This window comes from Crassostrea angulata, chromosome 4, assembly GCF_025612915.1.
Source record: "Crassostrea angulata isolate pt1a10 chromosome 4, ASM2561291v2, whole genome shotgun sequence".
NCBI classification, from domain to species: Eukaryota; Metazoa; Mollusca; class Bivalvia; order Ostreida; family Ostreidae; genus Magallana; species Magallana angulata.
In genome coordinates, this window is record NC_069114.1 from 33,357,784 (window position 1) to 33,376,680 (window position 18,897).

Genomic DNA, 18,897 nt, shown 5'->3' on the forward strand with positions numbered 1-18,897 from the left:
TATTGTATGATATGATACACTGTTGTTTAATATGATACAATATAATATATGATATTATAACCGATTTGATGGGTGAGAGCCGTGGCTGCTTGTCAAGTGTGCGGCCCCATTGGTGAATTTGTCCTGCAGTTTGTAAATTTTGGCGTATTCCAAAAGTTACTCTGGTATACTGGTAGCCCTAAATAACCGTGAATCTGTTTGTCATTTGCTTTGCTAAAAAAATCTCCAACCTCACTCAAACCCGCTTGATAGATTGATATGTTTGTTGTCAAATGATATGACATGATTCCTATGATAAAGTATTGTATAATACGATACACTGTTGTTTAATATGATACAATATAATATATGATAATAAAACCGATTTGATGGTTGAGAGCCGTGACTGCTTGTCAAGTGTGCGGCCCCATTGTTGAATTTGTCCTGCAGTTTGTAAATTTTGGCGTATTCCAGAAGTTACTCTGGTATACTGGTAGCCATAAATAACTGTGAATCTGTTTGTCATTTGCTTTTCTCCAGCCGGTAAGTTTTTGCATATATTTTGTCAGTTTCATGGTATATTTACGAGTGTGTGGTCATTTGTTATTTTCGTTGTATAAATGAATATGTCTCGGGTTTTAGAATAGGTAATTATTGTTTCAGTGCATAGGGAGAGCTATATCGTTAAACCAGTTGTGTCAATGGTAAAATGTCAGTTAAAGGCTTAGCGTAGCATATGTGGGGCATGACTTGGACTGAGAACCATTAACGGAGCAGCGCGTGACGCAAGTGGGACGCACGGGAGACCCTATGTGAATAGTTTTCCAGTGAGAGACTGGACAGTCGAGTCCGGGACTTTTGTTTACGTGTTTTGTGTGCTATGGAGACCCAGTGGTGACCATTTTAGGGTGGATGTTGCAATTATTTAAAACCAAACTTTCAATTCTATTTATTGTTTAAATGATATATCAGATTACTTAGGGATAAAAGTTGATTGTTCAAATACAGATAACATTCCAATTTACTTTTCCTGTTGAAAAACATGTAACAGTATTGGTTAATTTTGATTTGTTGGTTTATTCTTTTAAATACGGTACAGCTAAATTTAGCCAGAGTTTAAAGCATTTATTTGTTTCATATAGATATTGACAATTGAATGTGTTTAAATTTCATTCACTGTTGTTTCGTTTTCAGTATTAATTGATTAACAATTTAATTTTATATTTTCTTTCTTACTGAGAGTTAGGGTGTATGTGAGTGTATCTTCATATTCTATTATTTTAATTTGTTTTTGTTGATAAATTGATTCATTTTGTTAGGTTTATTTTACTGTTTGTCGTTTTAGCTATCATTACCACAAAATCTAAAACGGAGTTCTTTACAGATACAATTACGTATAATATGATACTATATTATTTATTTATTATATAATCAAATGATACTGTTACATATGATATTGCAACATGTGATATTGTATCGTATGATACGATATTGTATATTAGATAACATTATAGCATACCATGTTGTATAATATGATATTGGCTTTTATAATATCGTATTAAATCACATGGAATTGTATTATATGATATTGTTATATTATAGAATATCGCATCATATGAATCATATGTTATTATGAGAACTGCTGTTTTGATTGCAAAGGGTTGATTTGTTGTAAAATCTGAAATTTTACAAAAACACTATAATAATTCTAACTGAGGGGAATTATTAAAAACCAAGTCCTGTATAAAAACTACGCTGCCATAATAGATATTGTTGTATGACAATTTGATATATAATAATAAAAATTCTAAAGAGAGCTGTCCGATTATGACCCTTTTAGGATTGTCAATTTTATGAATTAAGAGAGGTCTGAATAAAAATATACAAAGACATGAAAGCAATATGAGCTGTATTATTTAGAATTTTATTTTGCTGCAAAAACTTGCTGGAATGATAAGTCTGTATAAAGCTTAAACTTTAATAATAAATATGACTTGAAAAAACATTATTTTTTTATCAGAAGAAAGATTTCTCTTCTTAAGAATATATAGCAGATCAATTTTTGTACAAGACGACAATTATTTAATTTTGCTCCATTTAAGGCTTCTTAACGGGTTTTCCCACAACAATATGGCAAACAGAAATTTAAAAACCATGATATTGTTTGTCATTTTTGTAGAAAATAACATTTTTGTAAAATAAATTCAACATGAACATTGCAGCTCATATTGCTTTAAATCTGTAAATGTAAGTTATTTGAATTTCTTCTTTACTAATTAAAAATTTATATATTACGAATTCTTAATTTGTCAAATTGTGAAAGTAAAACATTGAGTTTTAGGCATGAGACAGAGTTTGAAACTTTTGTAAACAAAGCTCGAGCCTGATATTGTTTACACGGTACGTGTTGTATTGGTATAGGTTTTTAATGTTGCTTTCTCTGTTAATAATATTACTTAAAAACATATTGAATTGGTTTACCTTGTTTCCCACGAATCATTTTGTCGAAAAGAAATGGTAGTTCCATACTTTACATTATTAAAAAAATATATAAGACTCGAGCTTTGTTTACATAACAATAAATTCTTTCTTCAAAATTTCTCTTATAATATGACTACTAATGTTAAAATTTTGCTCAATCATTTAAAATGCACAAGTAAACCATTTAGTAAACAATTTTTTTTTTTTATATAAAATCGTGTTGAAGTTCTATTAAAACACAAAATTGTTCGTCCTCTTCACCCAAACAGTCAGTTTCGAAGTCGCAAAGTTTGTTTACGGAATACACTCATCTCGATTTTTATCACAGCGGAACTCGTCACTTGCACATTCATCTAAGAGTAAACCAAAATTTTCCTAAACTCATGGTATGTAAATAAGAAAAAAATAACATGAGTACAGCCTTGTAGCTATTTTAGTTCGAATAAAATAAAATCAGATCATCTAATAAAAAACGTAATAGGTACCAGCACTGATTTATCAAATGCTAATTTTTTATCCATATTGTAATAGTTACACGTCTAAGTTAAAGAAAAATTCACGAAGGTCATTCTGACTGCACTGTAGTCATCACCGTTTATTTCGCAAATTAATAATTAATAGTGCAAGTCATGTATCTAATCTCACATTCCGTTATCACTTTATACTTGCGGCATAATCGTTTAATTTTCTTTTATAAAATATTTGGCTTACTGTCTTTATACAAGATGTTTCATCAATTACAAATTCTCAAATATAACACACAACTATACCATTAATTACGGTTTCTAATATTCTTTTTTTCAATAGAGGTAATATCTGTTTATTGCTACAATAGAGGTCTTAAATAAAATATTCCGCTAATTAAAGTCGCTATACCAAAAGATTTACCTGTTAATGTTGTATGCTTTAAATTTTTCAGTTAAACACATATTTTGTCATAAAAAGGTTTTTTTTTTATCCACACTACCTCCATTATAGTCTTTAAACCGTACATATCGGCATTTACATTTCTTTTCACTGCATACATCGATTTCATCAATTATTGTCCTTTTACCAACTACAATTCTTACCACATACCCCGTCACTGATAGAAATGTTGCGGACAAACGTTAGCCCAGTCGTGAATTCATCATACATTGCTCGGGAAACAATCTTGAAAGCATCAGAAGAAATAATAGGTTCAAAAATTCTCTGTTGACAATAATATTGTGGTTTTACTTTTGTGATAGAGAAAGTAAGGGATATCTTTTTTTATTTAATTTAAAATATACTCTTAAAAACTATGAACCTTGAATTCGACACCCAACGGCAAAATGGACGAAGCTCTGCTGAATTTCATCGCTGGTGACGATGAGTGTGCTTCGAGTATATGGCGTAGATCGTAAGGTTCAAAATAGTCCGTGATGTAAGCGACCACAAGTGTGGCTCCCCCTAGTACAAGATGGCTGTATTGGAGACAGCGATGATGCAGAGCGAGTGGAATTTTTACACTAACGATATCACTGACCGACTGCTGTACCTCAGAACGAGGCAATGACGTGGTGGCTAGAACGTAAATATCTTCATACTCACGAATCATTCGGATAACATGCTCCGAAAATGCCACATCTGCAGAAATTTAAAACAACGTTACAAAATTGGTATAATTGGTAGGTTTGTACTATTTTAGTTGAGAAGTATTTAAGTGTTGATTGAACTAAATAGCGTTTAATTTGATTAAATATATTCACATCGGTTAATTGATTACATCATTAAAGGCCCAAGTAGCAATATTTCATCGTTTTTCAAAATGCTTTCACATACATAATAATGTTTTACCAATATAGTTAATAGATCAAATTTATCTTGGAGTTCATGTGTCACCGTCTTGGAAACGAGTTTTTAAGATACAATTGGTAAGCTTGTCATTTATACCACAGATCAGCATATATCTGTTAAGATAAACATCCGACGCATGCCCTGTCCAGCCACAGTTATCTTTTGTGAAGTCACACATATCTAAACAATAATGAAAAACAAGAATCGCTGTAAAAATCCATTTTTAACTATACGTTTTGAACAAGACTTGCCAAGCAAACTCAGAGATACTGAACATCAACATAACTGTTAATGTTGTCCAACTTTTATTAAATTTTCCTTTGAGAAAGAAATTTTAAAGCAAGTTGTTTTTTAACCATATCATAGCACTTCGAAAGTTTTTTTTTTACATTGCTTAATACATTTACTGGTTGTTCTACTTACATGTATTTTGCATATTTCGCCAAAAACATAAAAGTCATGCATATGCTATAATTTATAAGAGACAACTTAACTCTCGTCAAAAGATACTTGAAATACTTTTCCCCCCAAATACTGCAAATGTATTGGACAGGAGCAATTTTTATTAGATATGCTTCAGAGGAAAATAATCAAACAACAAGGAAGTTGAGCACAAAACAGTATAATTTGCCCCGGTCTTCTTAAAACAGGAATAACAGCTGTACTTATATCACAGACAAGTGGGAATATCTTTAACATAAAATATCGAATTGTTGAGTTAAGTTCCTCATCACCCGGTGATGATTTCAGTACAAGAGCGGCATGGGCTCTTTTATTTTATGTGGTGTCTCTTTCATTTAGGTGACCCTTGGCTTTGATGCGAACATCTTTTGAAAATATTGAACTTATTTTGTATTGATTAGAACTGAAGAACAGAAATATTAATTGCCTTGATTGCTCGAGAATAAATACATTTTTCCTGGTTGTTTCTGATTGATCCTTTATAAAAAAAAATTCATGTAAACATCTTCCGAGTTCCGACTCTCTTGGAATCAAATTTTTGTCACGAATATTTTAGATATTTCTTAATTTAATGATACATTGATTATGTTCTAGGTCGTTTGAATTTAAAAATTAGTTTCCTGTATATGCATTTTTTTTGCAGTTTACAAAATTATCAAAAAATAGGGAAAATGCGGATTTTTAAAATATTTTTATCAGTCTTTTTTGCGATTCAAAAACAATTCTTATATCAATCAATTAACGATATAACTTTGTCTATTGAATACTTTGTTACGTTAAAGTGATGGGAAAAAAAGCGCGAAAATTACCGTATAAATCTTATTCATTTCTTTCTTTTGCGAAAATTACCTTCAATCTAACAACTCTCTTTCAATCTTAAATCGAGCATTTATTTCACTTAATGCAAGTAACTTCTTTAACATTATATGAAAAATCATATCATACACATAATTAACCCTCTTCTTGACGATCATTACACTGATTAAATCACAATAGCACAGGCTATCACAAATGCAGTTGATTGGGAAAAAAAATTAAAAAAAGAAGATTGGTTTTTTGATTTTTCTTACAAAACATCATCCAAACTGAGGAGAAAAAGGTGACGATCTTAAATTCTGTGTGAGAAAATGTCATTAGAAAAGGAATCCATCGTGTAAACATTTATAAAGGTTTTTATTGATCACACGAACCACCGAAAATAAACGGAAACACATTTTTAGTTTTTATGCAAATTACAAATACTAGAAGTCAGAATAGTTAATTCTAATCCTTATTAACGATGAACGTTTGATGAGGCTAATGATTAAATATCTACTTCACAATTATTTTCGGAAACACATGTAAATAAGAAAATCTTTAGATAATACAAGAAAATACCAATTGTATATAATGGTTTTCGTCAATTCCGGACAAAACTATAATCACTGTATAAAACATCAAAATATATTACTATAGTTTCTACTGTCAGATATATACATGTTCTTGAACTCATTGAAGAAAATATTACAATAGCATTTTAACAATCAATTTTTTAACTTTTAAATGGTATATTTTGAAGCAAAACAATCTATAAAAAATGTCAAAATACATTTGTCAATTTTTAAATTATGATAAATATCAAAGGTAACAGTAAATGTGTTGAGTCCAAACTCACCAAAATGGTTCTTGTAACCAACATCTTCAAGACTATCTGGGGTCATACAGTTCAACAGCACAGGAAAAAAGTTCATAAAGTAACCATAAATATTAATCGCCATTACAATTTAATGAACGTTTGTATAATGCCAAATAACTTTGTGGATGTTAGGTATTTAAGGATTGGAGAGTTAAACAGATCAATAAATGTTCTCTTAATACAGCTTTATTGTTTGCGATGTAACGCCGGTATTTGCTAAATAGGCATGTTTTTCTCGTACGTGTCGGTAATAAAAAAGAAGAAAATATATTGGAATGATTTTGAGACTCTTTTAACAGGCTGATAAACAATATAAACTAATATTAATTCAAATAATTGCATTTGCAGCGATTTTAAATGCTTTGAGCAAAACATTAATTAAGATATAACAACCGCATAATACATTGGATTAGGGTCGATCATTTTCTTTCATAAAATTTTAAGCAAAATACCTAAATACCATTTTTTTGTGAGAAAATAAAATTTAAAAAAAGCCACAGTGCATAATCATATGACTGAGATCAAACTCCAGCACGGCAATATCTGAGGTTTGGTAAAGTTTTTTTGTTTGCACCTCAAGCATTATCCACTTTAAAGAAAACAATGTTATTAGATTCCAATCTGTGGCTTCCGGTCTAAACAAGATTCGAATGGACGACCTGGACGCCCCGTCAACAAATTATCACTTTAACTATCATGTGTCATAAAAATAACAATTATCTCTGAAATGTAAAAAGTGATATATTTTTTAATTTTATTTATTTATCCATTAAATATTGAGGAAGACGTGTAAAAATTTAACATTTGCTATGAAATTGATTTAATTTTTCCACAAGTAATCCATCATTTTAACATTTTATTGTATATGTGTACGCGTTATTCATCACATTGCTAGATCGGATTGTTTAAGCACACATTGGAATAGTTACAATATTCATTAAACAGTGTTGGCATACGGTACTTGTGTATTAAAAATAAAATGAAAACAGATTATACTTGTTAAATGTCAAGGAGGCTAGATGGTCAACAAAGAAGCCATTTTACCTTAAATTTTTGAATGTGATTGATAAGCTATTTACTATAATTTTATCAAGACATGTTTTATGTATTTTATCAAACTTTAAAAATGTAAAACAAAATCTCTAAACTAACCTCTCATCTCTCTCTCTTTTTAAAGGTTCATGTTTCTCTCACAGGATGAACCTCTGCCATTCAGTTAACTGAAATGTGACTGAAAGGTAACTGAATGGCATAGCTGTGCTATTCAATCACCTTTCCAGACCTTTCAGTTAATATTCAGTTGACTGAATGGCAGAGTCTGCTTCTAATTTGTATTTTGCTTTATATATTTTTGAGATGGATGGAGATTTGTTATTATCATTTCTGGTTCTTGGTATAAGTTTCAATCAATTGTTGCTTTCTTTCGCTGATATTATGAATGAACATATTGAATCAGTTTATCTTGTTTGTCAAAGAAATGGTTTATTCATTACGTTGAATTATTTGTAAACAAATATAAGACCCGAGCTTTGCTTACCTAAGAATAATTTTTTACCTCTGTATCTCGCTTGTTACTTGACTTCTAACATTTAACTTTTGGTCAAACATTCAAAATGCACAATTAAATCGTTTTAAACTTAAAAATAAAAAGAAATTAAAGTTGGATTTAAAACCATGTCTAGGTCCTTTTAAAGCTTAATATAAACCCTTCGATTTCGTTACACCCAATTGCACACTTGAAATTTGTGGCTGACGATCTTTCCCACGTTGGTTTAGATCTTGTACATTTATTTCTTTTTTGTGTGTGCATTTTCTGTTTGTAAATGATGCTATTACATGGACATATATATTCGATGTTACTTTCCTCCTGAATGCTCAAAAGTACGGAAAATTTGAAATTTTCATCGCGACGAAACGAGATGTACACCTACACTGGTGAGACCTCCACAACGAACTGCTTTGAACTGTAAAGAGGTTTTAATTTTGAGTCATATATCGGTTGTAGGGCTAACGGCGATGGAAGGGAAATATGAAGGACAGTGCCTATTACAAAAGAGGGATATATATTTTGAAATGTTTGTGACTTGAATTTGACTTGAATTGACTTACACGATTGCCAACAAGTTTATAGAATTAGGTATAAAACAATACAATTAATTTTTTTAAATGAAATTTAAAAGAAGAGGGTATACTGTGTATATTTTTCTAAATAATGAGTTGCGTTTTGTTTAGTAAATTCAAGCAATTGTCTGTAGTATAAGATAGGTTTCTTATCAAAAGTGACCTAACGCCAATAGAATTAAAAAAAGAAAAGAATGTTCAACAAATTAACCACATGGATAAGTGTACATGTTATGCAGAAATAATTTTAAATGAATGACAATATTTTTTTAAACCTAAAAAATAAATGGGATTTTTTAAAAATATTTTCAAACATTTTATTTTTACTTTATTTTGCAATTGATTATTATGTACAATTTTTTGGAACATTTCGCCTGCATCTTGAGTAATTTCAGTTATAATGTAAAAATGTAGGTCTAATGGGTACTTGATGTTTAAATAATATTTGTCCCATGGTACAATTTGTACAAGTCCCATTCCTACCATGGATGTTGCTTGGTCTTTTAAATACATGTACCCGATCCTCCTCTGAAAAATTAAATGGTCTTTTAAATTAGATACCCGATCCGCTTCTGAAAAATTAAATCGAAAGCAGAAAAGTAAATTCCAGGTAAGACGAAAGAAGTTGTAAAAGAGTCGGATATTTTGTAATGCTTTTGCCAATTTCATATATTGATTCCCAGCGTGAAATGGTAGATGAAAATGAGAATATAATATTCTTTATTTAACGATGTTTTGAACCCCGTGAAAGGAAATCCGACAATTTTTACGCAAATTTAGAAGGTAGGTCTATTGATTTTGCATACTAGACACTAGCATATTATAATATCAGTGCATAATTTTTCATTTAATCACATTATAATGCTTACATCCACTAGGTATTATTTCCTCTATTTCATAAAAAAATATTGTTATTACAGTTTTAAACTGACAAGCAAGAAACCAAAACAATCGAGTTAAACGACATTCGCATATGAATGCACGCAAAAGTTAAACTTTGATTTAAAAAAATGCTTTTTTAAGTTAATTAAATACCAGATTTTATTTTACAATCTATAATAAATAATCCTTATATCATTCATCGACGTCTATTTGTGCTTTTTGTGCTGTATTTGCGTCGTTTATTTCTTGATCGATCAAACCGAAAGCAACAAGTTGTTTATAGTTACCGTGGTAACTTCCACAGAAATGATTTCTCTCCGTGCCAAATTCTTTTTACGATAATGATAAGTTACACATTTTAAAAATATTTTTAAGAATAATTGATTACATGATTAAGAAACAGATGTTAATAGTTGAACAATAATAAGGTGCTTCATGCGGGAAATAAGGGTAAAGCGACATTACTGAATAGTATATAACCTGCGTCCTAGATTTTAGGAGCCTCTGTTGCATTGGAGGTATTTTAAGCAAAGGGAGACCCAATAACGTACTGTACATATACGTATATGTATGTAAATGTATACGCAACTGTGTATGCTTCAATCTGCGCACACCGTAAATTTAAATATATGACACATCAAAATAATTTGCTTTTGGTTTTTAATTCAAGAAAAAGATTCCTTCACCCACGCACTTATTATTCTAGAATCGCTATCTATTTGCGTTCTGCATTTTTAAAATCAAGTCAACAATCTTTGAGTTACCGAACATTACCGGTGTTGTAGAACAGTTTTTCTCCACAGTTACTTTCCCCCCGCAAAAAAAACATGCTAAATAGAAGCATTTCCCCCGGGTTTGAAAGTTACTATATGGTAATTTTCCCCCTTAGATTTCTCCCTCACGTTTTTGGTTATGATTTTATAAAAATTATTAATGGAAAACCAGTAAGGATTAAAATCAATGTTTGTACACCCAAAGGTTGGGTATTTATTTGCATGCCTCTGTAAAGGCTGAGTTTCGTTTTGCCGATTTTTTGCCGATTTTTTTTTATAGACAATGTTTAAATTGAACATAATTATCATGGAAGAAGTAGAACTTAACTTCGGTAAATATTTGATAAATTGCCTAGTTTGACAAGATATACATTCATAACGCTGTGATCTGGATTTTTCAATAAAAAAGTTAAACCTAGCAGTCCGTATGTCTGTTTGTGCAAATTTTGTCCAGGCTAAAACCTGTTTTAGAGAAACTTCAGAAGAACTGAAGGATTGCTCATGCCCTAATAGTGTGTTAAGACGTTAAAAATTGTCAGCTGATGGAACCATATACATTTGCCAGAGCTATTTGTGTACTACTCCCCACGATGCACTAGGATTTTTGTCATTCTCATCCTAAATTGCTCGTCATAAATTTCCGCCCTATTCCTGCACACCTTGTAGCCCCTAGTCTTATAGTGTGGAGGTATTTCAACAAGCCTAAATATTTTTTCAGGGTGAACCCAACATATACTGATGAAAAAATAATGAATGTATCCGCTTACTGCTGTTCATTTGAAATCTTAACTGAGGCCCGCTTAGGTTCAATGACCACTTGACCATTTGATATTGTAAGGGTTTGCTTACCATCCATTAGAATCGGATTAGATAGTAGCTGACCTAAATCAATAAAAATCACCCTTAACAATTTTTTGTTTTACTGATTCTGAAACATTTGCCCCAAAGATGTCATAAATACTGGCAACTTCATTACCTTGTGTACTGCCTTGAATAGAGGATCCAGGACCATTGACAGAGGAAGAATCCACACTTGGAGTGCAGACAGCATCAGTAGCCTCATTGGTAGCTGATCCTTTGTTTGACATGGCGTTAATGTTGTCCTATACCTCCAGAACGGGATTTGCAGTTGATCTCTATTTTTCCTCTTACTTTGGACTGGTGGCCACTTAGCTCTGATAGACGCAGCAGGTCTCTTTCGAGCAGGTTTCCGTCTTGGCATCTTATTTATTGGATATGCAATTTCTTGTCTGCTTCTCTCCGTCGATGAAAAGGAAAAGGAAAAGAGTGCAGTGGGGTTTGACTAATTGACGAAGTAACTACTGGGGTAACAGTTATGCCAATAACCCCCCCCCCCCCAAAAAAAAGACCAAAAAAAACCCCCCAAAAAACAAACATTCTTTAAACAATTAAATCGAATTATGCGCAGATGTGCAAAATTTGAAATCAAATGAAACGTCATTTTATTTTGATTCTTGTTTTGCATGAATTGACGTTGTATTGAACGAACAGGTACGTAGAATCGTATTCGGAAGTAAGGGGGAGGGGGCTCATAAAAAATCTTAACAAGCGATATAAAAGAGAATTCACAATCGAAAAATCTTTTTTTCCGACGGGGGATCGTAGTATACCTGTTCACTGTTCATATCGTTTTTTTTTTCAAATCAATTTTTTGTATGTAAATTTAAGAATAATATGCGCCAAGGAGTGGGGGGGAGGGGCATGAACCCTGCCCCCCCCCCCCCCCCCCCCCCACTCCCCGATGCTACACATCTGACGAAGTGGTAAATACTACTGAACAATTATCAAAATATCTTCGATTCATCTTCAATGTATCAAGAGTTTATTTTCAGAGTTACATAATATTACTATCATATTTACGGACGGATTTAATACATCAGAGAGCTCGTCGTCGTTACATCCTATCGTCACCTGAAGTGATTTGTTTTTTTTAAAGCCGTAATATTTGTAAGGTTGATATAGGTTTGATATAAACTCATTATTATAGACAATGAAGACAAACACAATAATGCATGTAATATTTTTATTTTGTGATTTGGCGATTGTGGCCACGACCTACATAATACACAAACATGTATTTATATATATATTTTGATTTTATAATAAACTTTATAATCAAATAATCCTTATTCCTTAATGCATATTATAAATAAACCTTATCCTTATAAACCTTATCCTTATAATCCTTATCCTTATAAACCTTATCCTTATAATCCCTATCCTTATAAACTTTATCCTTATACTCCTTATCTTTAAAATCCTTATCCAGATAAACCTTATAAACAGTGACAACATTCATACTGATACTGGGTGAGCAGATACTCAGCAGAAGTTGTTAAAATACTTAAATTTAAAAACAGGCGTCTCGAATAAGCGCCACATGGTTGTCTAATGCAAAGATTGACAACCACCGCCAACAAAGATTGTTGGAATGAGAGACGCTTTAAACTGTAGGCGTGGCCACACCTTGAAATTCGAGCTAAAATGACCATTTTTCATAAAAACACACTCTTTGTAATGCCCTCTGTAAATTGAAAAGAAATACACAATTGCCTAGATTCGACAAATGAACTCCATCACTACAAAACATTTCTTTCGAGGACCAAGTAATCTCTGGGTACTTTATAAAGAACCCACCATTAACTGTCATTAAGTGATTCATAAAGTTATTGAGTCTGACTGCAGCAATGTTTTGGGACTTTGAATCTGAACTAAAACGCCATGACATTCTTGGCAACATATTCGACCAACCAATAGATGTTTTAGGGAGCATTTGCTTTAACCTTTCAAGGATTGATTGCATATTGGACCGTAGCTGCAATAATGGAATTTTCCCTATATCATTTGCTCCGCAATGGATAATCAAAATATCAGGTGGGGATTCGTACATTGACAAAAGCCTAATTTTTGTATGAAGGTCAAACCATTTCATGCCTCCTTTTCCTTGCCAAAAAACTCTGTAATTTCTTCGTCTTAATCCCAAATTAACACCATCTATGGAGTTCTTTGCGGAGTAGAACGCCCATTTAATTAGCGTCAAAGCTAACAGAAAAAACGTCATCTATAGTATGCCATTACGCGCAAAAATAATAAGGTCCGGATCATACAATAGCAATACCGGAAACATCGCTATAAGAATTAGATTTATTTTTTATAAATAAAATAAATCTTATTATAATTAGGACTGGTGCTCTGCGTCCGATCCTGGTAATAACTGAAGTCTTTTTCTCTTTAAATTTATCTTAAAAATTGACGAATTGCATTTTTTTTTACAATTTGATGATTTAAAAGAAAAAGACAATTTTAAAAACCACTATTTTTGCATTTTCCTTACCGTGCGACAAATCTTCAGTGTTTTCAACGGATTTTGAAATTTCACGTATAAACAACTTTTTTATCGTATATTTTTTGTTCTCTGTCATTACGGAAGTAAGACAAAATGATAAATGATTAAAACTTGCTGATGATATTTGATATTGTTTCATATTACATGTATATCATCTTTTCGATGTCCATAAGAAAAACTTTATCCAGCTTACTAGTCTTCCGATCTCCAAACCGGCGTACTTTCAAAGCTCAAATGTATGGTGACGTCCTCTTTAAAAAAATATCCATTTCATAACGTCATAGCCCAAACTGCAGAATGATATGCATCGATTATAAGAAAAAAAAACAAAGGAGAAAAAACTCTGAAGTATTCCGAAATCCGAATAAAAGGTGCTAGGTCTTCCAAAAAAGTGCAACAAAGGTTGAAATAAAGGGTGATGATACAAAAATGTGATGAAGACGCGTGCCTTTGCGCATATCAAGGTGAAATAAATATGTATTTTATATCATGTATATGCATTTATTACCCTTTATTATGAATAATCAATATCATCTCGGATATTGCAAATTATTGCCACGAATTGTCTGCCATAAACATGACCGGAATGTAAAACAGGGAATTGTCAGCTTTCCGCGGAAAAAAAACTGCTAAATATGCCATTTTTCCGGGAGAGGTGGGTTAGGGGGGAAAAGCCACTGTATAACACCGGTACATGAGCTTCATCTTGTTGTGAGCACGCATATTCTGAAATTTTCCCCACTGCGGTGATATAATTAATGAATTGTTCGTACATTCCTTACTGCTCCTAATTATAAAGGTTTTTAACTTATCTTATTTAATCGCGAATAAGGTATGTTTGTCGTGGTTGCTTGAAAAAATTTAAAACACACTTTCCATGTGATTGATGGTATTCTAAAGACTGTTTAGATTTGAGAAGGCAAGTGTCTTAATATCCTTTTCATCATTTATGGTTAGAAAATAATGTTCTGCAGGTGAAATTCATTTTTTAAGTATCTTTAAAAACACCAATTTAATACTAAATATCAGAGACTTTTTTAAATTTTCTCAGATTACTAGGAATAAGATTAATACTTTGTTGATAATAAAGGAAGACGATGATAATGACATGATGAATCTCGATTTATGTTTGGTTTAGGTTCATCAAAAATATTGAAGTACAGACATTCAAATCAAGTTTCACAACAACGGTATTTCTACTTTTGTCAGTAAATTTTTTTTGAAAACATCCACCTTTGTTCCTTTTTTTTAAAAAATACAACAACGATTGTTGTAAATCTTTCTTCTCTGAACGAGGTATGTGTAGGACAAAATGTTTTGGCGTATATATTTGTACAATTAACGTTGTTGTGTGTCAATATTTAACCATCTTGGAACCAATATATATCCTAAACGATACATGGTCACGATTTGATATGCAAATTAGTGTTCTGCTTTTAATATCTAATATGCTTCATTTCTGGCTATTTGTAATCGTTATGAATAAATTAAATGTCGGTCGTGGAGTTCTATGTAAAAATCATAGCTCACTTTTTTCTGTGTTAGTCTGTTATGATTAATAATAAAAACATTCTCCCGTATATTCAAATTGTTTGATACGGAGTTTTACAAGTTACTTATTTAAAAAAAAACAACAAAGTACTGAAGTAGTACTGAAAGCCGGGCTCTTTTGATGTGTCATTATGCATAGCTTGTAGTAAAAACTGGAAATCTCTGTCTCTCTCTGTCTCTCTCTCTCTCTGTCTCTCTCATGCTTTTAATGTCGGAAATGCGTCAGAGATCGACTGAATCGTTTTCTTAGCGGCTATAAAAATATGTCTGTCTCGTAGAAAAATATCAACAGTTGCATTGAAATTTGAAAGAAGCGTTATAAAATCAACCCCTTTCCCCTCATTACTTCTATGTGCAGCCAAACACCAATGCTTTGAAAAGTAGTTCATGAAAATTCATGCGAATTGTATATGTGCCCAAAACGCATAGTCTTGTTTATTTGAAAACACGTCATTAATAAGAAAGGAAAAAAAATTCAACGCTAAATATATTCGCAAACAAATAAAGAACCCAACAGATTTGACAAAACATGACTCTCTGTGTAACTATTTGGTATAGCAGAATAAATAATATATGCTTGGTTTTTTGTTTACTTTTGAAGTTGTGCTATTCATAGTATCATTGGCTTTCAGCAAAGCCCGGCTAAAAAAAGAAAAACACCAAAGCTCTCTTATAAAATTTGATTTGATTTGAACATATTTTATTATGCAAATATACATTTACATAAAAGGATTATGCAGCAGGCAATGCCTATGTAAGCCTTCTCTTATAAAGTTGTACATGTAAACAAGGCTCTTTAGAGTGTTTTGTACACAAGCAGAAAGAGTGTACTGGTATATTATGTTGGTTGTATAGAAATTATGTTGTCAAAAAATTCCTTTATACCTCATTTCACAATGTATATATTTCAAAACATTAATATAAGTAAAACGTCTCTGACTCAAAGCCACATCGTTGTGTGATTTACTTCAGATACTTAAGAGACAATGGAAGAAAGAGAACGCGAGGAAGTCCATGATAAGTACGTTCCAAGGTTTTTATATTCTACCCTCTCATCTCTGTGTAGTCAACAGAACACGATGACATTCTCCAATTCAAATTTATATACAAGCAATGAATCGATCGACGGATCCCTGGTCTGCGATGGAGAGTCGTGTTTATCAAGGTCTGAAAGCACAGCAATTGCAACAGAAGAAACCAAGGGTAAGGAAAGAGATCAATCTGTTTTCTCGATAAAGTAAGCCAATAATGATGAAAGACCTTTTTAGTTTTTTGAAAATGTGGTTTTGAAAACCCACAGTGAAAGCAAAGAGACAGCTGAAGCTCAACGAAAACGCTCAGTTGGAATAAAATAATACATATATATGGAACAGTATAAGGAATATATGTGACTTCAAAAACATAATCAAAGTACTGAAGTACTGAAAGCCGGGCTCGTTTGGTGTGTCTTTATGCATATTGTATAGTGATACTGGAAATCTCTCTCTCTCTCTCTCTCTCTCTCTCTCTCTCTCTCTCTCTCTCTCTCTCTCTCTCTCTCTCTCTCATGCTTTTAATGTCGGCAAAGCGTCAGAGAGCGACTACATTTTGTGAGCGGCTATAAACAAAAATAGGTTTGTCTAGTAGAAAAAGGTTCAACAGTTGCTGCCGTGAATTTTGCTACAAGCGTTATATATTCAATCTACGAAAGCCGAGAAGGATCATTCGAGATTCGAGATTCGAAATACGAGATTCGAAATACGAGATTCGAAATACGAGATTCGAGATTCGAAATTCGAGATTCAATATCTAAATTAACCAATCAAATCATGGATCTGAAACCTGTATCCTAGCAACATCAAACTGTTCTAAATAAAAATCATACGTACATGCTCTTATATATATAAATAAATGCTATGTTCACTTCTCCCTACCTAACTAAATAATTATTTGTATTTACTTTTACACAGAATATCTAAGTAGACTAGTAATAATGCAGTGTGCTTCGCGGATCAAAGTGATTTTGTTTGCCCTGGTGCATTTCCACCTGATGCGTTTGAACCCTAAGGTATTTCACCACCAGTAATAGTTTAAAACCCGGGTTTATTCACCCCTTTTGTGTAAAAATGCGGTTATGTTAGAGAACTTCATAAGCGTAGCTAATTTTTTCTGTAGGGGGTCCTCGGCCAATTTTAAAAAAATTTACTATGTAAATTTAATAAGCTCCAATTTTCCCGAGGAGGGGGTCCAGATCCCCTGACCCCCTCCTTTCTAGATCCCCGCATGAAGATTAGTACATGTATCTAAATAATCTAAATATAAATAATCTGTCCTGTTTCACTAATAAATATAAGCATTACTTATCGTATTTATGTATGCATAAAGTGATACACTAGTACTATGATTATAAACAAATCATTGAGATATTATCACATCATACGGAATTATCAATAAATACAATTTTTTTTCCTTTTCCTCAGTAAACAACTTATTATGAGTCTTACTTTTGGAATTGTTTTCAAATTAGAAGAATACCTACTCTCTACAATTAAAGGTAGGGATGATAGGGTGCCAATTTGTTCACATTGCCGATTTCTTGTGCAGAGAACAGTAAAACCTTTTATTTGATTGTGCATGAATATTTCAAAATTAATTGTTGTACATATATTTTGTTATAATTCATTCATTGAGATATCAACAAGAAAGAATAAAAGCATATGTTTCACAGCCAAGTTAAGTTTCTGTGTAGTTTCCTACCCCCCTACCCCCCACCGCACCAAAATTGACAATAGTTACAAATAAGTCATACAAATGTTTACTTTTTTTGTAAGTAAATCTCTAAAGATGTAAATAAGCACTGCAAACAAAGATGTGTGTATTTAATATACTACTACATTACACTTAGCCAGATAAAATGTAATCAGGATGAAGCTACAAGGGGTGAGTGGTGCAAATTTACCAATTTGTCGCCATACACACAGAACAAATAAAGAAACTGTGAGTGGTGTGTGGAATGCATAAAAGATGGCGGCAAATTATCTCAAATAATCAGTGCAAAAACCCACAAATAGGCTGTTATTTGTTACATATCCTGCAAAAACATTGATAAAAAATGTTATCGTCCCATAACACAGCCGATTAAGTTAATGTGTACATATGGTCAACGTACATGTAATTCTAATATACAAGAAGGCGGACGTATCAGGCGGGGATCCAGAAAATTAAATTTCAAAAATGATCGGTTGAATTACATTAAATGCTTTGAAAATTGTTTTAAACTATCGCACGGGTCAAAATGCGTGATAGAAGCTATGTACAGTGTAATTGGAAACTTTCATTTTATATCAATATGTAGTATTACCTATTATAACAGATAAGAGTATAGCACAACTGCCACAAGCAATACATGTCCTTTACCGGCACCACCTCCCTCCCCTTAAAAAAATGAAACAATTGCCGTTTTATTTGCTAAAATGTGTGTGGTTCAAGATTTTTCTAAAGGACATACCCGATTAGAATTGAAAAAGAGTCGTACGTTTAAAACTAATTTTGTCAAAATTTTTAGATTCATTTGGTTATATTTTGGTCCATTTGGGTAAATATATGCACCAGCGCAGCTCTAATTTATATATAATCAGGCCATAAATTCAAAATATTTTCAAAAATTAATAGCTTTAAATCCAGCGGATGAAAGAAAAGGAAAGCAAGTCGAACTCGATGAGTGCTAATACCTGTGTTGAATGAATGGTACAGTAGGATATGCGCAAAAAAGTCCCGTCTACTCTTTCCTACCCTATAAATATTGGAAT

General features: G+C 32.1%; 1 protein-coding gene across 7 annotated transcripts in view; it reads left to right on the plus strand.

The window, feature by feature from the left end:
• Positions 1-9,141: 9,141 nt before the first annotated feature.
• The window catches only part of LOC128181278 (protein mono-ADP-ribosyltransferase PARP14-like), a 29,331-nt gene continuing 19,575 nt past the window's right edge, over positions 9,142-18,897 (plus strand). For 6 of the 7 annotated variants that reach the window (XM_052849619.1, XM_052849620.1, XM_052849621.1 and 3 more), the window contains exons 1-2: positions 9,142-9,319; positions 16,082-16,312. In XM_052849619.1, the coding sequence (XP_052705579.1) occupies positions 16,096-16,312 (217 nt within the window). In that variant the 5' untranslated portion in view covers positions 9,142-9,319; positions 16,082-16,095. The remainder of the gene's footprint in view (positions 9,320-16,081; positions 16,313-18,897) is intronic. The other variant, XM_052849625.1, reaches the window with a different exon arrangement.